This window comes from Anastrepha ludens, chromosome 3, assembly GCF_028408465.1.
Source record: "Anastrepha ludens isolate Willacy chromosome 3, idAnaLude1.1, whole genome shotgun sequence".
Lineage (NCBI taxonomy): Eukaryota > Metazoa > Arthropoda > Insecta > Diptera > Tephritidae > Anastrepha > Anastrepha ludens.
Window position 1 is genome coordinate 91359587 of NC_071499.1, and position 25153 is coordinate 91384739.

General features: G+C 35.6%; 2 protein-coding genes across 6 annotated transcripts in view; one reads left to right on the top strand and one right to left on the bottom strand.

Annotated features, from left to right (window-relative positions):
• LOC128858468 (rab11 family-interacting protein 5) overlaps window positions 1–10101 on the bottom strand; it is a 64417-nt gene extending 54316 nt beyond the window's left edge. For 2 of the 5 annotated variants that reach the window (XR_008454011.1, XM_054094771.1), the window contains exon 1: window positions 9586–10100. Coding sequence is in view for 4 of the 5 variants with exons in the window: in XM_054094771.1 (XP_053950746.1) it covers window positions 9586–9616 (31 nt within the window). In the remaining variant the exon portion in view is untranslated. Of the gene's footprint in view, window positions 1–9585 lie in introns of all 5 variants that reach the window. The other 3 variants (XM_054094770.1, XM_054094769.1, XM_054094772.1) reach the window with 3 other exon arrangements.
• Window positions 10102–12929: 2828 nt separating this feature from the next.
• Window positions 12930–13995, top strand: LOC128856625 (UPF0729 protein GD16342). The gene has a single exon (XM_054091934.1). It carries the CDS (start codon window positions 13086–13088, stop codon window positions 13386–13388), a length of 303 nt encoding a protein of 100 aa, XP_053947909.1. The 5' UTR covers window positions 12930–13085; the 3' UTR covers window positions 13389–13995.
• The last annotated feature ends 11158 nt before the right edge of the window (window positions 13996–25153 follow it).

A 25153-nucleotide genomic window follows, 5' to 3' on the forward strand; every position in this document is an offset into this window, starting at 1 on the left:
TAATCTGCTAAAATATCCAGCGAGTATCTCCCGCGGCAACTGTGGCTCTTCGTCTACAATGACTGGTGATTAGTAACTATCGGTAACTGTCGTTTAAGGTCAAGCTATGCTCTAGCATATCCAGTTAATCAACGCAACTGTTCTCATTTCCATATTAAATCACTGGCTTACGCCAGCAAACACCTTGAAAATCAGTTATTGACGTTTCAAAAAAAATTCGTGAAAGGATCATGGAAAGTGTTTATGTGGAACACATTTCTATTTATTACTTAGTATGCATTTTTAGTTGAAAAAATAAATAAAACCTCATCAATTTTGGTGCCCTGATAAGCTGGAGATAACTTTATTTCGGGTGTGTTTGCGGAAGCGGTATGTAGATCGGTAAAAATTACAGTTAACTGTAACATTGTTCTGAAAAATTAATAACATCCATAACAAGTCTTGCAGAAATATTTATCAGTATAGTTCTCTATCTCTTCTATTATATTGCGTAGAGCAACGCCGTACGAGTGATGATTTTTGATTTCTGGACGCATATGTAACTATACTGTTTTACAGCAAAGAAAAAAACCGTGATTCGTAGTGTGTAGTTAGTTGTTAATATAATAATTTAACTTAAATAGAAAATTAAAGAAAAAAATAAATAAAAATATAAAGAAAAAATTACAAAATAAATAAAGAATTAAAAAATAAAGAAAAAATAAAAAAATAAAATGATTCATTGAGTTTCCGCAGAGCTGTTTTTCACTTGTGTTTGCTACTTTCGGACAGCTGTTCTGTAGTCATAACTGGTAGAGAAATATTAATAAACAAAGATACACATACACACATATACATATGCGCATGTATGTATGTACTTAAATGGCAAGAATAATACAATGGAATAATAATGAACTTGAATTTCTAGACTTAAACTTGATAAATAGCAAGCGTCTGAGTTGAAGCTGAAACAAAAACAAATTTTACTGATAAAGTATGCATTGTTCAATATGTATGTATGTGTGTATAAGTATAAGCATATTAATGCATAATTTTTTGCTTTTGTTCATGTGTAAGTACATTTCGTACGAAAAATATTTACCAAACAACTACTGCATCCCCCAGCTTCGTACAAAGCTCAGAATAATAAGCTTCAGTGTTTGAAAAAAAAATTACGGACAAATTCTATTTTTAGACAGAATAAAGTAGTTGTTTAAATATTGACTTGAATTTAAACCTTCAAATGAGAAGACAAAAGCAATTTCTGTTGCACTGATGGTGGTGGGATTAATTTTTTTGTATTAGTACAGGGTGGGCCATGTAGCGTTTGCTTTTTGAACCTCCTATTTTTCTGAGAATGGTAACACAAATGACATGTCAAATGTTTTCATAATTTACTTAAAGGTTTGACATTTACGAAATGGGACGCTATACGCTTGAACAAAATTGGGAAATATTGGAAAACTATTTCCAAAGTGGTGAGTCTTCTTCCCCGGTTACAGTAAATGGCGAGCGTTACCGTGACATGCTCAACGAGTTTTTGTTTCCAAAAATTGAAGAGGATGACATGGACGACATTTGGTTTCAACAGCACGGTGGAACTTGTCCCACTGCCAAAGTTACACTCGAACTTTTGGCTACCATTTTTGAAAACCGAATAATCAGCCGAAATTCCGATATCAATTGGCCGTCTCGGAGCTGTGATTTAAGCCCGTTAGACTATTTTTTGTGGGGAGCCGTTAAGGATAAATGCTATGCGAACCATCCAGAGACGATTGATGCTTTAAAACACGAAATCGAAGTTGCCATTCATGAAATTCGAGCCCAAACAATAGAAAATGTGCTTAAAAATTGGGCAGTCATTTGAAAGATATTATTTTTCATTCATAAATGACAATGTTCAATCTTCAAAATAAAAAAAAAAAGTTTGAAAAAATATTGATTAGTTTTTTTTTATAGCCGATTCAAAAAGCAAATTTTACATGGCCCACCCTATATTAAGGCAATGGCAAGCCTCCGAGTGTATTTCTGCCATGAAAAAGCTCCTCATAAAAATATCTGCCGTTCGGAGTCGGCTTGAAACTGTAGGTCCCTCCATTTGCGGAACAACATCAAGACGCACGCCACAAATAGGAGGAGGAGCTCGGTCAAACACCCAAAAAGAGTGTACGCGCCAATTATATTATATATATAGTATATATTAAGGTAATATACCTTAGTTCATTATAATGGTGAGTTGAAAGTATTATTATTATTATTATTAGAAGGCCATTACGCATTGCGACCAGAGCTGATCTATTGTGAAAGGCTTATTTTGTAACCCTAGAGTTTTAGGCTATTTCAAAATTTTAGCACAATTTTGGGTTTGTTGTTCCAAAGATTGCATGGAGGTACTACGATACCACCAAGGTGGTGAAGTCTCTGTCTGCCCAACGCAGGACATTCACAAAGCACATGTTCTGAGCTTTCTATGTCCATTTCGCAAAAGCGGCAGACATTGGTCTCGGATAGACCAATATTATTTAGATGGTACCTCAGGCTGCAGTGACCTGTAAGGTATCCTGTTAAAAGACGCAGATCTGCTCTGTTTAGTGAGAGAAGTTTGTCAGATATTCCTTTGTTGGGACTTAGGAATAGTTTGGCTTGACGCTGGCCGGCACAGTTTAGCCAGTGTGCGGCAAGTTTTCTTTCTTCCCATTTCCTAAGGAATTCATTAATGTGGCCTTTTATCAGTCCACAGAAAGGCTCAGGACCAGTAAGTTGCATATTTGCTCCTTGTTTTGCAAGGTCATCAGCCATTTCATTTCCCTCATGTCCTTCATGTCGCGGAATCCAACCTAGTGTTACTATGTTGAGATTTGCTAACGTGTTGAGAAGGTTTAGTCAATCATTTACCAATTTAGAGGTGATAGTTGTTGATAGAAGGGCTTTTAGAGCCGCTTGGCTATCTGAAAGTATGTAGATGTGAGTACCTCTCATTTTCCTGCTAAGGCATTCTCTCACACATATTTCAATGGCATGTATTTCTGCCTGGAATATTGTTGGGTAGGATCCCATCGGAATCTATTTTTTGAATTTGGGCCCATTGATTCCTGCCCCTGTTCTACCATTTTCCAATTTGGACACCATAGCTGGAAGCCAGGTTTGAAAGTGATAGAGTTAGTTCTCCAGTCTGTTCGTTCATTAATTATAACTTGGAAGTTCCTGAAGAGTATTGGTTTGGGTGATAGTTTTTCACCCCTATGAAGAATGGGACTATGTAGGAAGTCTTCCAAGATCTTTAAGTGTCCTTTCATCTCCCCACTTTTAAGTTCAGATATAGCTTTTAATCTTAAGGTACTCGAACGAGCTTCCCTTTCAATTAGAGTTGAAAGTAAATGAGTAATGAAAGTTTGAGTTATATAGTGGTTATTGCAGAATTCTAAAATTTCTAATTAAAAACGTTGAAATTTTTACTAATATATTTTTTTTAAACTTTACAAAATTTGAAAATTTAATTTATTTGGTTGTTATTGAATCTCTAATTAAAAAGTTTGAAATTTTGACTAAATTTCTTTAAATTTTTTACAAAATTTCAAACTTCGAGATATATCGTTGTTATTGAGTTATATTGAAATAGGTTGAAATTTTGATGAAAAGCTTTTAAATCTTTTGAAGTTTGAGTTACATGTTTGTTATTGAAGAACTCTGAAAATTCTGATAAAAAAAGTTTGAAAGTTTGATGAAAATTTGTTGATTTTTTTTTTAAATAATTCTTACAAAATTTGAATCTTTGAGTCATATGGTTGTTATTATAAAAAAAATTAGTAAAAAATAAATAAATAGTCAAATAAAGCTGCTGCAATTGGGTATATAAAGTCAAGTCAAATAGTTTTCTCGGAGGCAGGGGCAAACTTATATCTGATGTGCCGGAAAGAAAGAAAATATTTATTCAATATTTCCCCAAATTAAATAACCTGGCATTTTACGAAACCAGAAAACTGCTCCATTGAGTTGATATCTACTACGAAATCGATAGGTACTTTACCAGGGTGGTTCTCTCTACATGATTCTGGGTTTTTTAGCACTTATATGACCAACGAAAGGTGCCCCTGTATTATTGTCATGAAAAGTCGAAAATTGTTTTTGAGAAACTCAATTCGTTGATTACACCGAGACAGATTGCCAAGATGCGTAGAAGTTAAAGCATAAGATGGACCAAATTAAATAATAAGTCCCGTTTAAACAAAAAACACAACACAGGATCGGCTAAACGTTGCACGAAAATGCATGTCCAGGACAAATAAATGTCAAAACGGCAACAGTACAACAACAACGGCATATATCGATTTAAAAAAAAAAACTTTAAGAGTTTTTAAGAGAATCACCGTGAAATGGAAATAAGTCTTCAATAGAATAATGGCTTCACTGATGCGTCTGGGGAGACCTATAAAGTGGCGTAAATGGCCTCGGAGCCGCTGTACAACAACTTTAGCTAAAATTTACTAAAAAATCTAATAAATTCTGGCCAAATCATTGGTAATGATTGAGAAACGAAGAGTCCAGACAGAATATTAAAAAAACCAAAACATTTATTGTAATTGGATATATTTTTGGCAAACAATAAGCGAAGTGAGCTTTAAGAAATGTCTCGCAAAAAAATTATTTTCGTAATAATTTCGTAAATGTATTAATAAAAATGTCAAATGAATAAAACTAATACACACATTTTAACCAACAAACACACCTTTCCTTAAAGAAAAAAACCAGTTTGCGCTTACATGAACGTATTACTAAATAATTGAATATCTCGCAATTAATTACTTTACGTACAAATTTACTCTTATTTGATTTTTGCTCACCCTAAAACTGAAATCAACTTTTTATGTGACTGACCCTAAGTGCTCCACATTATATTAGAAATGTCATTGAAACATATAGACACCTTGAGTGCACTTTTATATGTTAATGGAAGTCTGATATTTCGCAATGTGAGGTTTGCCAAATCTTCACTTATGTCACTTTGCCAAAAAAATAAAATTATTAATAACAAAGGCCTCAAGACTTAAACAAAAGTTCACCTTACAGTGCATTATAAGAAAATAGCTGGCATCAACCAAATATGTACTTTTAGTATTGATAGTATGCGAGTATCTATATGTTATATACCTACAAAAGCACAATCAGTAAAATGTTGCCTCTTTTTTAATCTGCGTGTGCATTAGTCATGCCGATGGCTTGCACACAATTTTTACTAGCTTAAAAACATATAGTCGCGAGACCCCCCCGAGTCATTCGGTATGTGAAACTGGCTGCCATGAGGATGATAAACACCTACCTATCCAGAATCAAACCCCGACATACTCAACATATGGCCGGCATGTGAAGGCACCCCGCACGACACTAACCACCTTTTCACATGCCCTATAAAACCCACTCATCTAACACCTCTCTCCCTCTAGACCCAACCCGTCGAAACAGCTAGTTTCCTGGGCCTACCGTTAGATGAGCTAGACGAAGACGACCGGTAACTACACTACACTGACAGGGCGAAGATACTGCTACAACAACAACAACAACACTAACCACCTATTCACGTGCCCACATAAGCCACTAACTCATTTAACACGCCTTTTCCTCTGGAACCACACCATCGAACCAGCCTATCGTTAGAGGAGATTGACGATGACGACCGATGACTTCACCATGCTTAGCAGGGCTGGTAAACTTATACAACAACAACAACTCAATTTCAACAACACCAGAAGCTATGTATATATATGTAAGTATGTCCTTAAGCTTCATAAACAATGCTGAAATTTTCTATGGGCATAAGAATACGTATAAACAGATAATGTTTTGTTGTAATGCACACGTTTTAAAGCATGAAATGCTTATCTTATCTCATGGGAATTTTATTTTGTCGAGTAGACGCGCTATTGTATTGCCGTAACGAGCGTAAATAAGTAAAGGAATCTTTAGTGAGTTATAAGCTCATAGTTGGGTGTAGAATATCGATTTAATTTTGAATGACTCATATCAAGCAGATGAATGTTGTTAGCTTAATCAGCACGTAGAAAATATTATACAAAGATAACTAATAAGTTAAAAACAAAGGAAGAAAATTTCAACAGAAAATCTGCAAAATTCTCATTAGGTCACTTCAAAGATGATATTCGGCTATTGTACGAGGGGTGCCTTTTATATTTCGGAATTTGGCAACCCTGGTGTTGCAATCAGGCAACTGACAGCTGTATCGCAAAGTTTGACATTTTTTGGCTTTTACGTACTCAGAACGTTTTAAAATACCAGCGCTATTTGTGTTGTTTACAGTAACTTAAAAGATTCATCTCGGTCCAAAAATGGAATTAAATCGTGAACATTTTCGTGCGACTATTTTTTAAAACTTTCGACGTGGACTAACTCAGCAACATTGCATGGATGAACTTAATTCATTTTTTGGCGATGAAGCTCCATCAAGGACCAGTGTTTATCGATGGTATGGTGAATTCAATCGTAGTCGTAGTTCACTCCAAGCCGAATTTCGTGAAGGTCGTCCAAAATCAGTTGTTGTTCCGAAAACCATTGATGCTGTGCGCGAACTGATATTGCAAGATCGTCATGTGACCTATCGTGAGATTGAGACAATCTTAGGCATTAGTGGGACCAGCATACATTCAATATTGCATAAACATTTGACTGTCAAAAAAATTTGTTCGCGTTGGATCCCACACAATTTGCCAATCGCTCAAAAAAAGGCTCGAGTCGATTGGTCGAAGGAAATGCTCAAAAAATACAATCGCGGGGCTTCGAAACACGTCTATGACATCGTGACAGGTGATGAATCATGGATTTACGCGTATGAGCCCGAAAGTAAACAGCATCCGACTGTATGGGTGTTTCAAGATGAGCCAAATCCAACAAAAGTTGTTCGCGCACGAAGCACTTCCAAGCAAATGGTCGCCTGTTTTTTTGGAAAAACTGGACATGTCGCAACCGTACTACTAGAACAACGCAGAACAGTAAATTCTGAGTGGTACACAACCATTTGTTTGTCAGTTGTCTTCCAAGAAATTAGGAAAACCAATCGCCACAGACGGATCACTCTTCACCAGGACAATGCGAGCTCTCACACATCGGCTCAAACAACTGCATTTTTGAGCACCCAAAACATCGAATGAATGGGTCATCCGCCGTATAGTCCTGACTTGGCACCGAATGAGTTCTGTTTATTCCCGTACGTAAAAAACAAACTGAGAGGTCAACGTTTTTCGACACCTGAAGAAGCGGTTGAGGCATTCAGAATGCATGTTTTCGAGGTACTTCATTCAGAGTGGCAAAAGTGCGTCGACAATTGGTTCAAACGCAGGCAAAAGTGTATAGATCTTCATGGAGAATATTTTGAAAAATAATAAAGTGATTTTCGGTGATTACAATTTGTTTTTGTTCTCTAATCCCGAAATATAAAAGGCGCCCCCCGTAGAAGACATCGCAACATTTTTCAATATAATCAAATTAAGAAATCAGCGAAATTATAAAAGTATAATTCATTTTAATAGCGACCTCGTCGAGTAAAGAATAATCACATTAAATTATGCTGGTTTTGAATAAATCACATATAATTATAAAACCAACTACAAAAGTTGCCCGGATATAAATCGGGGTCGTTCCGGTAACGCAGAACCGACTATGGTGAATATATGTACAAGGTCATTCTAGTCACAAATTTCTACTTATTACTAGCAATCCTTCTAATTTCAATTCATATGTTATATGTATGTATGGATATTTGTTATGAGTTTGAAATTATCCTTTCTACAACATATTTTAGGTTTCAGAGTGAAATTAAATTGCAAATTATTTCAATTTCAGCCATAGCTAGCAAATTTCGTGCTGACACCACATCACTTGGTTAAGAATTTACGCTCCAATACGATTGCAGTATGTGAACTATTTTTGGATTTGTTGCTAAAAATTATTTTAACGGTTTTTTCTTTGTTTCTTATTCAATGAATTTTCATTTTAAGTTCATTGGAATTCAGCACGTAAACAAAATTTTGAGCCCAATTCAGTCAAAGTCGGCAGTTGCATGTAAAAATAAAGTGAAATCTGCTGAACGCCAGAGAACCAAAGCAACCACCGACACGTGACATTAGTAATCGTATGGGTACAAATATACATACATTACATTTGTATGTACAGGTGGCGAGTGATGAGTGCTTTGGCAAATAGTAATGTTTTAATGCCGATGGCGGAGGCAGCTGGTACTGCTCGGCACCAGCATTGAGGTGCATTGGGGCAAAACAAAGCAATTTGATTGTAAATATGTATGTATGTACATAAGCACATGCATGTATGCATATATGTGGCTGCTGCCATAAATTCATGTAAGCACAACACATTTGTCGAGAACAATGGCACAATGTAGAAAGTGGCACATGAACCACTCTGAAGTGCCTCGCTCAACTTTGCGAGTTCAATCTGAAATGCCTCAATCTCAGTAAAAACGTGCTTAATTAATCTACTTACATGCATATTTACACACAAACGAGCATACTTGTGCACGAAATCGAAAATAATTTTGTTATTTTTTTATTTGCGTTTTATTTTGCACATTGAAAAAATTTATCTAAAAAAAAAGAGTATATAAAAAGTGAAATTAAAACAGAAATTTACCGGGCGTCCAAAGTTGAGCACTAAACGTACCGGTCACTACGAGTTGTCAGCTTTTAAGCCAAGTTTAAGTTTTAGTTTAGCATCGCCGTGTTACATAGTAATATGTAAGAAACTTAATGACATACCAACAGTAATGCCGCACAAACATAAGCACTAGTACACGCAAGTTCCAACATAATAACCATAGCGCTGTGTTCGTACTCTGTCAACGCTGTTGTTTTTCTTTTTGCTATGTGCTTTTAATACGATTTGCAGAGCGCGTTTACGTTTGGTGCAATTCACGATTTTTTTATTAAGTCTGATTTACCTTGTGCGGCGAGGTTTGTTTTTATTAAAATTTGAAACTTATTTTCGTGCCCGTTGCTTCTGTGACTGAGTACTGATGGCTTTCTGAAAACCTGTTCTCCGCTAGCGACGCAGTGTGTTGGTAAGGTGATGTTATGTACAAAGTATATACATACATATGTATGCATAAAGAAAGTGGTTGCTCACAATTCCGTCAGCCAACGGCTTACTTGACAACGACGATAGTGAGTCGACCACTGACGCAGTTAGCTATGTCAATAACGCGCTGCCACACAGCAACGAACAGTAGCTTTAACAATGGGAGCTGTTGTCGTTTGTGAAAAACCAAGATTTCTTTTTATTGGAGGTATGAAAATATGCATAATTTTCATAGGAATTTTTTCATAAGAACTTTGCAAGAACGGAATCGTGGATTGTTGACTGCTATTTTTCGAAAAATGGGGCGTCAATCACCACTTGGTCAAGTTTCGGAGCTAGTAAATGCTCTAAAATCATACACATAAGTATGTGCATATGTAATTAGACAATTTTTATGAAAACGATTATAGTCCTTCAGTGGGAGCACAGTGATTTGGTAAAATTTGTAAGGAGAACAGATTAAAACAAAAATTGTATATTTCCCAGTTCAATGACGAATTTACTCACCAGTGACTTGTATGTGCGTTGGACTCCACATTGTTCAGCTCCCTATTATATCGCTTAATCCAATTATCTACTCTCGCCGTTTTCTACTCAGGTTGAAAACAAAATTAAATGTTCTCCTGTGTCACTTAAAAACTTGTATATTCTATTAATATTTCTCGATTAATATGTTGCTCCTTCTGAATAAATTGGGTGATTTATAATTTTTGCTTTTAATTTTATAGGTATTCTTTTCAATTTGAACCTTTTCCTTTGGTACTTGCTCTGCCAAAAACACCATAACAATTCACTGCACTCGCGTTTTACAATTGCTTTTGTCCCGAAAAAGACCGTCCTGTAATGCTCTAAACTTTTTGTTTTTTTTTTAATCAAAACATATAACATATAAAAACAATTTTGAAAACATTACTCATTCAACGCCAACTATTTCACAAAAAAACAAATTGCAAATATCGCCTCGAAGCGACAACCAAGCGCAATAATATCCAAACGGGTTCAAATGCACAAAACGAGTGACAGCTGTTGGCAGAAAACTTTCAACGATTCAATGTAACGAGTAAGCAGAGTTGCAGTGCGCTAATATAAACTGATTAAGTAATTTATAAAAATGTTTTCAATTACTTGAAATTACTTAAGTACAGTAGATTCTGTTTTTATGCCGCTTTTTTATTATGCGGTTTTGAAATAGTGCGGATTTAAAAAATTAAAAATGCATGTCGACCTATTGGGAATTGTACATACATATAAACAAGATTCTAAGCCAGCTAAGCAAAAACTCATCGCACATTATATCAAAAATGCTAACCTTACAAGTATGGAACCGCCTACATCACCATCCAGATCAGACGTGTACATTTCCTCGGACGGAAGTGATTTTACGCCAAATCCTACACGAATGCGCAACATACGGGTATTGTCTGATTCTATTGTATTTCTGACGAAAAAAATCACCGGAAATGTTTCCATTCATCCGAAATAAACTTTGCAATATTAACATTCCAGAAATTATTTACCAACTTTGACTTTCATCGCGCGTTTAGTGTTATTTTGTTTTTGTTATTGAAATATTAAAATGATTAGGAATATTTAGCAAAATATCGTTTTGAAATAGTCAAGAATGCATGAAATTAGTGTTCATGTTGAGTAATAAAAGTACGATCACATATGCATTAATTACCAATAAATCCGCAAAATCAATCTACCCGTTTACATATGGATTACTTGCAAAATTGGCAATCAACTGTTACGACCGTTTTGAAAGGTTTTTCTTCATAGAAATTGCTATGGTAGAATATTTTCGTTTGTTTAATTATTATTCGCGATATGAAGAAAAGGCAAGGAGAAGCAATAGTTAATTTAATTGCGTAATTTGCTGCCAGTAACAGTCAGTTGTAGGAAATCCGTACACGAGGTCTACTGAGATTTCAAAAAAATATGGCAGCAATACTCATGCGAAATTCGATATTACATTTTATAATAAGAGGATAAAGCGTTTATGGACACACGTGTTTTCTTTAATATGAATGCATAATTAATAATATTTAACAACAATTCTATTAGAATTATGTCTACAAGCCTGTTTTTTTGCCTGCATCCATTTTATATATTTAGTTTTTACTTTGACGTTTTTCTTTACACGCGTAAAAATAATGATCTATTACAAATACGGGTATTAGCTGCCCTGATGCTAAGAAATAATTATTTATTAAAAAAAAGAGGTTGTCTGTAAAGTCGGTTTACTGACGATAGTTTAATGTGACAACGACATAAGAAAATACTGATGGAATGGTTGCATATTTCAAAAGAAAATTTTAATTTTATTTGTCTGATAGATATTTTGTATGGATATAGAGAAGGAGATAAATGGAATCGCAGTGGAATCGCAATGGAATTGATCAAGTTACATTTACACAAACGTGAAAAATGACGAAACATTTATCAAATTCATGAAAGATATCTTCAATTTCGATTGTGCATCAGACGTTAATAAGTCAACAACACTAAGAGGCACCATCATCGATTTACCTTTTTCAAGACACTTTACACTCGAAACACTCATTTTCATTTCCTACTTTTCCTATCATCGTCCTATTCTCAACAGATAAATGGTTCACAGAGAACGTTAATGATACATTGATACATGATACATGATACATGATATATTAACGTTCTCTGTGGTTCATTACCATGCAAACAGTAAGAAGGCATATGCAAATACAAATATGTGAATTTATATACATATGCGCAAGTATGGAGAGAGCCAGCTGTCGAACATTGCCGAACGCGGGGACCGATTGTGCCTCTTTGTCGTTCGTTCCGCGCTCTCGCTTGCAGTTCAAGCAAGGTAACGCCGCATTGCAAGTTCTCACACTGATCCGATATATCAAAGCAATTAATGTAATTTCGAACGAGTTAGTGCAAACTAACATTGTATCCAGTTTGACTTGTTTTTCTTTTTAAAAGTTTCATATTTTTCATTCCTATTATTTATTTATTATTACTGTAATTTTTCGGCAATGTTGCCCTCGATAATTCCCCTATTCTATTTAAATTATGAGAACTAAGCCGAATGGCCAATCCGCATTAGTTGCACTAAATTCCTGTGATTATTCCCAATTAAGTAATTAATCTCGATTAGCATCACCGTCTGTCTAGGACACTACTGAAAAAGTAATTAGTAAAAAAAAAAATCACTCTTTGAATGTTGAGCATCGGTCAACTTTGAGACAACTGAGGGGCAATTCATATCGTTTGTCGCTACCTGAAGTTTGGTAAGTAGGTATAGTAATATTTATTTTTTGTGTATTTACCAAAGAAAATAATGATATATGGAGGTGTTTGGTATCTGCTAGAACACTGTCCGTATAACTCAAATGCTAAATGGAAGATGTTGAGAAAATCCGTATAAAATTGCTTAGCATAAACTGTGGAGGGTCTGTGCCAGTTGATAGAAAAGTACTCTAGTTGATAACTATGGGGCAAATAAAAATTACGACAAGCATCATAAAGTATAATGCCGCAGAACGTATGTGTATGAATAAATTAAGAGACAACCAAAGGGGATAGGAGAAAAGGTCCAACACAGTTGTTACGATTTTTTGTTCTAATATTATCCCGAAGACTTCTAACAAATGTTTAGATTTCAGATGCAAATATTTCAATAACTTAACTCGCTTCTCTTTTTTCCACCAAAGCACCTGTCGAAAATTGCCAGAAGCATACAATTACAACTTTTCGCACCTTAGTGCAGTCATGGGGTAAAACTGTCAACCAGAATGTACTCAGCGCCATCTATCGAGAAACTCGAACAAAGGAAAGGTAAAAAAAGCAAGCTGTCATTTTTTAATTTGTTTTGATTACTTCAAAAGAAATTTACGTCTTTAATACTTTCTGGAGTACAAATATTCTAAAAACCGTCTTGCGTAGTTTTTGACCGTCTCGGCCAAGCAGACTATACAAATTACCGGAAACCAATTGCATTCCTTTAACTACAATTAGGCGAAATGGTGTGTGTGCCTTGCTTCATCATTCCCGTGTTACTCTACATTTGGCACAAGTTTTTCCAGCCTATAGTACTACCAATTATACAACGTTACTGGAATCCTTGGGAGAAAAAGGACGCTCAGGGCAATGTGATAAAGAATGCTCCGGAATTTCCATTTGAGTGCAAAGGAGGCAGCTGCCCATATACTGGACCTAAAAACAAAACTCTAGCCGATGGCGGAAATGAAAAGTCAGCTGTTGCGAATGGCGCTTCCGATGGTACTGAAACAGCAACTATAGCGGAGACAAAGAAAGACAACTGAAGTTACTTCAGATTTAAATAATATAAACATGAAATTTTTACAAAGCTATAACTATGTTTGGGCCTCGTCATTGCAGCAGCTAAAGTACAAACATATATTGTACGGAGTCATATGCAAATAGCCATAAATTTAAGTTTAAGAACAAGAAAGCTGATAATTGTAGCTGTGGTGTGGGGGCAAAGGTGAATTCACAAATTTAATTCAGTTATGGGTTGTTAATAGTTCCCAATTCCGAAACTTCTTTGTATAAGAACACTTTAAACATTTTTGGTAACTAAACAGCAACAAAATTTTTGGCTGTAAATAAACTTATTTCAAATTATAGTATTTCTTTTGACTACTCTTGAAATTCCTGTTGTAAATGACTCACTTAGTACTTGCCATTTCCAAATAAAAGTCTTGACTGTGAGATTATTCAGGAATTTGCTAATTTATATTTATCTTATCTCAAATTACACCTTTGTTTTTTTTTATCATTTCCACTTGCATTGTTTATGTTGTAACAAGATTCACCATAAATTCTACATGATAAAAGTTTATATTATATTACATAGCAAATTCTGTGCAGCTTAAATAAAAAGTTTATTGTTTAAGTTTATATAAATTATTTGAATGGAAGTGGTTATTTGATATTAAGGCAAACATTTAGTCGAATTGCTTTAGAATTTCGAGTATGTGGTTTTATAGCCCATTGGATTTTGGTACAATATTGTGCGAGTCTGAAATGGCTCGAAAATGGCGTTGATAATAGCAAACGCGTAATGTGATGATAACACGTAATAGATAAGAATAGTAGGTATATATGAAGGTCGCTCGAAAAGTACGAACAAAAATAAAAACCTTAATTGCTTGAGGTTGTTGTTGTTGTTGTAGCATCATAAACATTCCCCATACATGTACGGGGAATGCTGCTGGAGTGACAGTCCTTGGCCGGATATAAATCCGGATCGCTCGAATAACGTAGAACCGACTGTCGTGGGAACGAATTGTTTGGAGTAAACCTTTTTTATTTTTCGACATAGTCTCCTTTTAGACTTATACACTTCGTCCAATGCTGTTCTAGTTTGTTGATCCTTTCCGAATAATAGGATTTGTCTAACTCTGTCTGACAAATAACCATTCTTTTCTGCAATGACCTCCTCGTTTGAATAAAATCTTTTTGCCACCAACCATTATTCATGTATTCAAATTGGGGAACAAATAGTAGTCCGTGGTTGCTAGTCTGGAGGACGGTTCCATGTGTAGAAGTCCACGCAAGTGGGGAAAGTTACTGGCCGCCATTCACTTGGGAGGGGCCAGGACGATTCTTCTGTATATTGATCAAGCAGCTCATAACGTCCGGGATTAGCCCACGTATCCTCTGGGTAGCTTCCGTACAACCGTTCGCGTTGCTCTATCGTGTAAAGTTGTACATCTGTCCACTTGACAAATGTCAAAGATGACATGCAAAGGGTATCTTCTAAGAATTGTTAACTACTGACATCTAGGCGTTTTGAAATACCCTTTATTTCATTCTATATTTATTTTTGTGATATGCATTTTTATAACATTTTGCTTAAGTTGATACAGTTTAGTTCCTTTTTAACCTTTTGTAGGTTAGGTTAGGCTTTTGTGGCAGTCGGCTTAAGTAGCCAAACTCACTTAGACCATGTAGGTCCGTTGTGGTACCATTGTGTAACACGGGACCCTTATTGTTAGCTTTAAAGGAACCAGTTCAACTCTCTTATGAAATGTAGGATAGGTTTTATACCAACATGGGATAGTTCGGTAAAAGATAAAAAAAAGTTAAAAAAAAGATAAAAAAATGGTATTTTCCAAACAACCGTGCTCTACTCCCAGCTAAAAAAATCCTTAAGGAGGCTTTGCACGAAAGTGCAGAGGATTCTTGACAAAATCAATGACTGGTGTATAAGACAAGGTCTTTCCGTTAATCCGAACAAAACAACCATAGTCTTGTTTATGAGAAAACGGAAATTGGATGGACTCAGTCTTCCAACACTGAAAGGTGTGACACTTGGTCTTTCCAACGAAGTTAAATGTCTAGGAGTAATCTTGGATAAGAAGCTGACTTGGGAGACACACGTTTCCCTGAAGGTGAATCGTGCATTGAAGATTTTTCAGCAATGCCGTAGAGCCTTTGGCAAAACTTGGGGTCTGAAACCTGCTGTGGTCCTATGGATATACACAGCACTTATCAGACCAATCATAACTTACGCTTCTGTGGTCTGGTGGCGACGGAGCATGGTTAAGTCCACAATCCGGGAACTATACAGGCTGCAAAGAAGTGTATGTTTATGCATCACGGGTGCCATGAGTACAACCTCTGGTGATGCCCTAAATGCTATGCTTGATTTGCTCCCCCTGGATCTTAAGATACAACAGGAAGCAATAAAAGCAATGTGTAGACTCCATAAATATGGTTTCCGGCACGAAGATGGAACTTCGGGACACAGAGAAACCTTTAAGTTGCTGTCGGAGCAGTATCCACTGTTTTTGGCACCTAAAGATGACCTGATACCCACCGTTTCATTTGGAAGGAAATTGGATGTCAGCAATTTGGTGAGCAATGGAGCAATCCAGAATGCATGCAGGGAGGTTTGACGGATATTTTCTTTACCGATGGGTCCAAGACTAAAATAGGGTCTGGAGCCGGATGGTACTTAAACGATAGTAATAAGTATCATTATGCTATGGGGGGAATGGCAACTATTTTCCAAACAGAAGTTTTTGCCATCCTGAAAGTAGCCGAATGGATAATCAAGAGGAGATGGAGCGGGAAACAGATTGGAGTCTTCAGTGACAGTCAGGCTGCATTGAAGGCCCTGGAGAACGCGAAGCAAATCTCAAAGATTGTTCAAGAATGTTAGAAGAAGCTTAATTCTGTCACAAGACAAAACAGGCTTGTACTTATATAGGTTCCGGGACACTCCGGTGTTCAAGGAAACGAAATTGCCGACGAATTGGCCAACCGTGGATCAGCAGTGCCCCCACAGGGCCCAGAGCCAATAATCGAAATCAGTCCCGCAGGAATCAAGAATTGGATCAGCGATTATGTAGGCAATCTACATAAAGAGCGATGGTCCGGTCAAGAACGCTGCAGAACTGCAAAGTGCTTTGTGACAAGTCCGAACAGAAAACTGTCCAACTTTCTACTAAAACTTAGAAGGAAAACATTCGGTTGATGGTCGGCATCATTACAGGTCACAACCCATGGGGCCAGCACATTACCACCATTGGAATTATCGAGAACCCGGTATGCCTGTCATGCTTGGAGGAGGCGGATAGCACTGAACACTTTCTCTGTGAGTGTCCTGCCTTTGCTAGAGCAAGGCTACGAGTATTGGGTTCCGATGTCATGAGAATGAGTAATATTCGTTCTCTAAAACTGGAGGATATTTACAGATTTGCCAAAGAATCTGGAAAATACTCACAGGACTAACTATCTATATCTCTGTCTCTATTCCTTCCTATCTCTTTCTCTGATACTTTTCTCCTTCCCTCCTTGACTATTTACCCCCTTTCCAGAGCTTTAAATACAATGGTCTCTTTAGCCTGAGTGTTTTAGTAGCCACCAAATCTCCTGGTGCTCCTTGGCTCGACCTTTTCAAATTCAAATTCACTCCTAGCTAAATCTGGACAATTACAAAGAAAGTGTTCTACTGATTCTTCCTCTTCCTCGTCTCTACAACTTCTGCAGTATTCATGCGAAAATATTCCTAGTCTAGAAGAGTGCCTACCTAGCAACCTTGACCAGTGACACAAGCAACTACCTTCGAGATGTTCTCTCTTGAGAGATCTTCTCTTATCTATTTGCAGCCAAATTAACCTGGCTGTAACACTCGTATTTTCTTCTGTCCTCCTGGAAAATATTATTATTTATCCTTGGCAAGTTGCCATACAAGTTCCAATGTTGCCTCTATTTTCATGAAGTGAAAGATTTGTACGCTTTCAATTTCCTTTAATATCTCTATGTCCCGGAACCCTTATAAGGCTGAACTTGAAGGCAGTGCTAATATATTTTAAAGCTGCCAGGCATTCCTGAGCAGCCTTTGATCTTATTATAACTGCCTCCATTGATTTGGAGGCCGCCTGGCTGTCCGAGAAGATATTTATCGTAGTTATTGTTACGGCTTGTGTGTTAAGGTACACAGTTACCTCTAACACAGTTATGACTAGGACTTCTGCCTGGTAGACGCTCCAGTAGCCCAGAAGTCGGACAGATAATTCTAATCCTAATTCCTTAGACAAAAATCCACAGCCTACTTTATTTTCTAGCTTGAATCCATCCGTGTAAAAATTTATTTCCCCTCTTCTTCATGGTCTTTGACTTTACCACTCTCTTCTTGACGGGATGTTAGATTTGAAGAGCCTCTCGAAAGTGGGTTTCGGGAAAGAGTAATCCATTTCTGGGTTATAACTACTCATAGTATGTAGTATAGGAGCGTGACCGAACCGCCGTGCCGCCTATAGCTTCATACTGTTAAGTCGAAGCGGTGAAGCGGCGGCCACGTGTTTTCCTACCAGATTTAGAGCAGGTAAGTTGTAACCTAACCTAACCTTTTTTAAATATTCAGTGCAGATGATAATTTTTACGTTCCTTTGTTATGTAAAGGGTGGTTAAATTTCAAAGGCCTATGTTGAATGTGAACCACAATAAACGTCAAGCTTTTTTCTGCATTTCATTTGAAATTTTCCAATTTCAGACCAACTCAAGTTGAACCATGGAAAGATACACAATCGAGCTATCGTGAGATGATAACGAACTTTTTATGGCCCGAATTGGAAGATATGGATGTGGACGATATGTGGTTTCAACAGGACGGTGCCACTTGTCACACAGCTAACGAAACAATGGCTGTTTTGCGCGAAAAATTTCATGGCCGAATAATCTCTCGTCGCGGCGATGTCAATTGGCCGCCAAGATCATGTGATTTGGCACCGTTGGACTTCTTTCTTTGGGGTTATTTGAAAGAAAAGGTGTACGTCGATAAGCCAGCAACAATTCAAGAGCGGAAGAATGAGATAATTCGTCACATTAACGGCATAGAACCTCAATTATGCCTCAGCGTCATCGAAAATTTGGACCATCGGATGGAGGTGTGCCGCCGAGGCCGCGGCGCCATTTGGCCGATATTTTTTTCCATACGTAATTGAGTCATACCAATATTATCATAATAAAGAGAAATGATAATAATTTTCTAAAAAAATTGTATTTTATTCAAAATCAACACCGGCACTTGAAATTTTACCACCCTTTATAAAACACTATTTTATTGTAATTTGCGTTACTTCAATGAGCCAATAGCGGAAATGTGATATTACAGATGCATCTGGTGTGGGCTTACTTAAAGGCTAACTGTATAGGAAAACTGCTATTTTGAGAGGAAACTGCTTATGTAGGAAGAGAATTCATCTTGGCTTAATTATTTTACTCTTTTAATAGACCTTTTGCCAAAAATTAGCAAAGAGTAAGTTTAAATCGGGAAAGTTTTAAATAAAAAGTGATGAAACTTTTAAATAAAAAAATAATTTCAATAATAAAATTGAAAGAAACTTGCTTGAGGCGCTGAAAACAAGCATTTTACTCTTATTTGAGTTTTGGATATTTCCATTACTTATGCATTCCTCTCTTAAACTCAAAAATTGTGTAATAAAATGTTAGCAATTTCAAGCAAGCTTACTTTTAAGATTTTTAAAATTTTTGCTAAATTTCAATTTGAACACAATTTTTAAATTCGATGAGAATCACCCCTTCCATTACAACCAATATCATCTTTAAACATGACATCTACAGTCTCCTAAAACTCCAAAGGCAAAGTGACCTCCTACGCGAGTGGAGTAATTATAACCATCCCTACTCCTTAGTTAATCCTAAGCGTGTAAAAACAGGTTTTAGTGAGTCAATCCCAACGAATATGGTCACACCATACATACGCCTTCGACTAGGCCACACAATACTTACACACGCCCATATACTTCAAGGCATTCCACCCAATCTATGCCCGTTTTGCAACTCCACCCTGAGTATAAATCACATTCTGGCTTCATGCCCAAACCTTGCATCGACTAAACATCATTACTTTCGCAACATTGACCCTCTTGAAATATTAAAAAATCCAACCGAAGTCAACATATCTATATTACATAACTATCTCAAAGATACTGATCTACTTCGTCGGATCTAATCGAGCCATAATCAACCTGCCAGCCGAAAGCCTCCGATGCTAGCGCTGCACTACTTTCAGTTTGTATAATAATTTTATTGTTATGTAAACCTTTATAAAGTAAAATAAAATAAAAAAAAATTCGACGAACTGGCATTTTTCCTGCATTTGTATTTGAGCCGCGATGAAAAAATGTTGCTAGCCTCATGTTGCGAGCCTTTTCACGGCGTGAGCAGAGTACAACTTTGCCGTGATTGTTGTGAAATTTCATGCACATTTCACGGCATAGAATTTTATATGGATTTCGACACCTATTTCACGTGAACTGTGAATAAATAAAATAACAGTATTTATTTTATAAAAATATGTAATGTTTTATTAATGTCTTTTTAGAGATTTTCGCTTAATTACTTAATTCATTATGTCTATTGCTATGAAAAACTTAAAAAAAAAACAGTTTGCAAAGTACTATAATATTTTACATGATTTATATTAAATTCATTCGCCTTTTAAAAATGAAACAAAATAAAAAGGGCGCCGTGAAAGGAAACAAAGTTGAATTCAATTGAAGAGATTTGAAACACTGTACGCGGACATGGAAAAAAAATAAGTTAATCAACAAAAAAGTGTAAAGACAACAAAAAATTATGGCTGCTTTTTTAAGCTTTTGGACAGCCATGTGAGGGACAGATGAGGTGAAATAGTCTGAAAACAGGAAATAATTAAATTAAAGCTTTTTCGCAAAGTTTTGCGCCAACAAGTGACATCAAAGTAAAAATAAAACATTAATTACATATTTAGTTGCATGGCGCGTAGAGATGGAACTCAATTGTTTTGCATTGGAAAATCACCTAACCGTAATTTTGTAAAAAAATAAACTACTATTTTATTACTACACGAGCACATTGATAAACTTTAAATGTATATTATGCTTCTTGTCTTTTGCGGCAATCTTTATGTCAAGCGATCATAATATTTATATTTGTTGTACCGCTTTCGTGTTCAAATCAATTTAGTTACGCAAATTTGAATCGATTGTGAAACATTACATGAAATTTTCTCTTTATCGCGACGTGTTAGGGTTTACAGCTATTTTATAAATATCGGAATAACGCATAAAATACAAAATTTAATTCTTAGAGTATTCATAAAAAACTTTAACTAAAAACTAAGTTTTTTTTTGTCAATTACAAAATGCATTAAATATTTGCTAAAAAATATATAATTGAATTAAATAATTTTGTTTAATGTACATTTAAAATTGTTTAAATATTTATTTAGCACAAAGCAAACTACACAATTATTTAATGATGTGCTGTTTTTAGCTAATACATTTATTAGTTTAGGCAACTTACAACTAAACTTAGCATTTATTCTTAAGTCATACACATGAGATACTTTTTACAGTTACTTGCAAGCGATTCGCATACAACGTCAGCACTTTTCGAATAGCATTCATAATTTTTGCATTCTTTCATTCTTTCATTTTTTAATTGTTTCATATGCTTCATATTTGCTTTTTAACTCAACTTTTTTAGAATTTATTTAGAACATATTGGAATATTTTACTTTGCGCTAGTTGTAAAAAAACTATTACTTAATTTGTTTGCAACAACAAATTTGCAATACCTAACATTACTGGAAGAGTTTTCAGCGCACTTAAGGCTAATATTTCGAATACAGGCTAAGTGTCAATACAAAACTATTCATTACGAGTATAACACAATTAAATCAAAGTGAAGCACACGGCTGAATTTAATCTTATCTGTTGCATATAATATACAATTTGTTACATCACTATAAATAAGCCTAGTATGTCTTCAGTTTGTTGCACGCTTGTCTGCTTGTACACCTTAATTTGTTTTTCTAATTTAATATTCCATAAATTTTCCACATGCAATTTTAAACAAATGAACATTTCAATAAAAAACTCTCTAATATCAATAACAATTAATTAAGCAATCAATAAATGGTGATCGTTGGGCTGCGGTGAATAAATTTTGCTTGACAAGAAAAATTAAGAAAAAATGTAAACACATTTTTTAAGTGATTTGCGAATTTTTCTCGATTGCAAACACTTTTTTGAGTATCTTTTGCAGTTTTTTGTGCGCTTTTTATGCCTTTTGTTGTCATGTTGTTTTTTGTGCGCTGTGTAGGGCATATAAAAAGTTAAAAATATTAAAAAAAAAATAATAATTGGCGCGTACACTTCTGTTAGGTGTTTGGCCGAGCTCCTCTTCCTATTTGTGGTGTGCGTCTTGATATCGTTCCACAAATGGAGGGACCTACAGTTTTAAGCCGACTCCGAATGGCAGATATTTTTATGAGGAGCTTTTTCATGGCACAAATACACTCGGAGGGTTGCCATTGTCTGCCGAGGGGTGACCGCTGTTAGAAACATGCTTTTTATTAATTTTGCTTTCACCGAGATTCGAACCAACGATCTTTCTGTGAATTCCGAATGGCAATCACGCACCAACCCATTCGGCTACGGCGGCCGAATAATAAAGTATTAATTATTTCAATTTATACCCACAAAATTCAGAAAACTTGTATGTAGTTGCTTTAATTAGAATTGCAATCATGTAGAATTATTAACATTCAAATTAATACTACAAGCATTCTTATGAAGTCAGAAAAAACGTATGACGCAAGTAAAGAAAGCTTTTGGGAATTGCACAAATAATTCGTGAATGCAAAATGTTACCAGGTACGTGTTGCTACCCCTCAAGGCAGCAGTTGAGCACCAAAGTGCTTAGCGAACTGCTCATTATTGTTTTAACCTTGGGAAAAAACTGAGCACTTTTCTCTTGCCATTGTGATATTATAGTCCTTTTCCTCTCATGACAATTACATATTACTGCATTCCATTGCACTACAAAGGCAAAGGAGCTAGTAATTTTTATGCTTACAATGCAATTCTTGCTGACTAAAAAACTGCGCATTGTTAATTACAAACACCACAGCATCTAAAGTGCTCAGCAGTGAGTGTCTTGTGGGGCAGATACATTATTGCGCATACTATATACCGCAATGTTGTACTCTTAACGGGCAAAAGTGCAACGTAGAAAAGGTGGTGTTGAGCGATTACTCAGCTCATTCTAATTATCTGTAATGCTACCGTAGAATGATATGACATTTTTTCGAAAATTAAAGAAAAGAAAGAAATCTCTACTTATTCAATTTCATCGAAATGCTCGAGTTTCATATGGTTATTGTATGTAGAAATATATATATATTTTGCGTTAGAAGAGAGTAAAAAACCAAAAATCGGTGCTTTGAAAATAAATCCACAAAACTCATTTAAAGTCTTCTATGGCCCAAGTGTCCCCAACTAGTCTATTTCGAATAAAGTCATGTATCTCCGAAAGTGTTTCTCCGATTTACTTGAAATTTTGGCACAGTACTTAGGAAGTATTTTGCGTTAGAAGAGAGTAAAAAACCAAAAATCGATGCTTTGGAAAATAAATCCACAAAACCCATTTAAAGTCTTCTATGGCCCAAGTGTCCCCAACTAGTCTATTTCGAATAAAGTCATGTATCTCCGAAAGTGTTTCTCCGATTTACTTGAAATTTTGGCACAGTACTTAGGAAGTATTTTGCGTTAGAAGAGAGTAAAAAACCAAAAATCGATGCTTGGAAAATAAATCCACAAAACCCATTTAAAGTCTTCTATGTATGTATGTACTTAAGGCTAGTACTAACTTCGTCGCACTGCAAATTCACCAGCAATACTCACTGGGCTTGCCGTGAAATGTTGCTAAGCGTTCCAGGTGCTGTTGCTGTTGTAGCAGCATAAACATTCCCCATACTTATGTACATACGGGAAATGCTGCTGGGGTGACAGTCCTTGGCTGGATATAAATCCGGGTCGTTTCGGTAACATAGAACCGACTGTCGTAGAAACACCAGGTGTTGTAGCCTTCAGCGCTTCATGCAGCTAACAGTTTTGTCAGCGGATTGAAGTTCTAACTTTGCTTATTTCAGTGCGTTTAGTGGAAGAAGGTGTTGGGTATTGGGCAGAAGACAGTCAACGAGTTAGTTTCATTGGAGGTTTGCACTTCGACCTCATGGTCTTTTGTGCTCAACCACTTCTGCGAAAGCGGCGTGTGGTGCAGAATTAGGTGGCTTGCCTTGGCGTTATCAAACAGGCAAATTTCCGATTGTAACTTTAACTTATTTTTTGCTTTTAATTTCTTATTTACATAATGTAGCTAAATAATAGCACGACTTTAGTAAATAAAATTTTCAAAAAATCTAATATTAACTTCCGAGTACAACAAACCTTTTGGAAGATAAAAAAAAACATATGTGACCTGGTCTATGAAAAGGTACCTTACGTGCCAAAAAATCATTTTTCACTTTTTTGTTAATGGTGAAAACCAGAAAGTCACAATTTGTTTAAAAGTTTGTTAAAAGTAAAAAAAACAGAAAAGTACAAATACGAAAATACAAAAGCTAACTTATTTTTTAAAACGATTTCTGCGATTTGCATTAACTTTTTCTTATTTATTTATATATAAAAAAAAGTTTTTCACTGCCTCTGTGATTTTATTGATACTGTGATCTATGCTGAAGAAAATAAGCCAAACCGGATTGAAAAATATTAATATTTAAAAAAGTTACAAGGGTTTTTAGAAGTTTAAACTTTAACTGCTGTTTTCTCGAAAACTTGTTTTCGCACGTAAGGTACCTTTTCGTAGATCAGGTCACATATATTGAATGGAAGAAAAAATAAACGGAGGTGAGTTCATATAATTTATGCCCAAATTTTTGCTTGCGTCTAGCCGATGACTCTCGAAAAGTATTAAGTAACAGACAAATTTATGCAAATCAGTACTGAGTACTAAGTATTTGTAATCTTCTCTCTTTATATGACAAACAAAATCTATGCTTTACAGCCCAACATGTTATAACATTTAAAAAACAAACACCACAACTTTCTAATTATCTAAATTTTGACGTGATACATTTACATGATTTATCAAACAAATTTCGTTTTTCACTCAGGCGATTTCAAGTGCGCGTAATATTTTAACAATAATTTTTTTTACACGTATGCGTATTAAAAGTAATATATTTTCTTGCTCTACATATACACTAAATACGTATGTATATAACTAATTTCGTTTGCATTAAATTTATGCATAGATGTATGTATGTATTTACTACTCTGGTAGGAGATTCGATTGTGAGTTTCTTTTTTGCAGCTGATTTTCATTTGTTCATTATCGGTATTTATGTAGGTATGTATGTAAATATTTACCTGTATGCTATGTATTTAATAAGTATGTATGTATAATTTATAGTTCTATAACATATTTACGTGCGTTTATGCAGCATTAGCAGAGTTGGTTTTCTAGGTCCTGTTCACATGTTGCTATTTAAGAAATTAATAAAGACAATTTACAATAGGCACCTCAACTGTTCATGCGTACATTATTTACGATATTTATATTTTGTTTATGTATATGTATATGTGTTTGTATATGGGGTGTAAAAATGCATACTTAAAAAATATGGCTGACTTCCTTTTTTGAAAAGGAAGCATCTAAGTCTCCATGCAGCCGGGTGTCAAGCACATGCGTGTCAATCACAACA

Excerpts from the sequence above, each read along its gene's own strand:
- LOC128856625 (XM_054091934.1), top strand. The coding sequence starts at position 13,086 with ATGGTGTGTGTGCCTTGCTTCATCATTCCCGTGTTACTCTACATTTGG.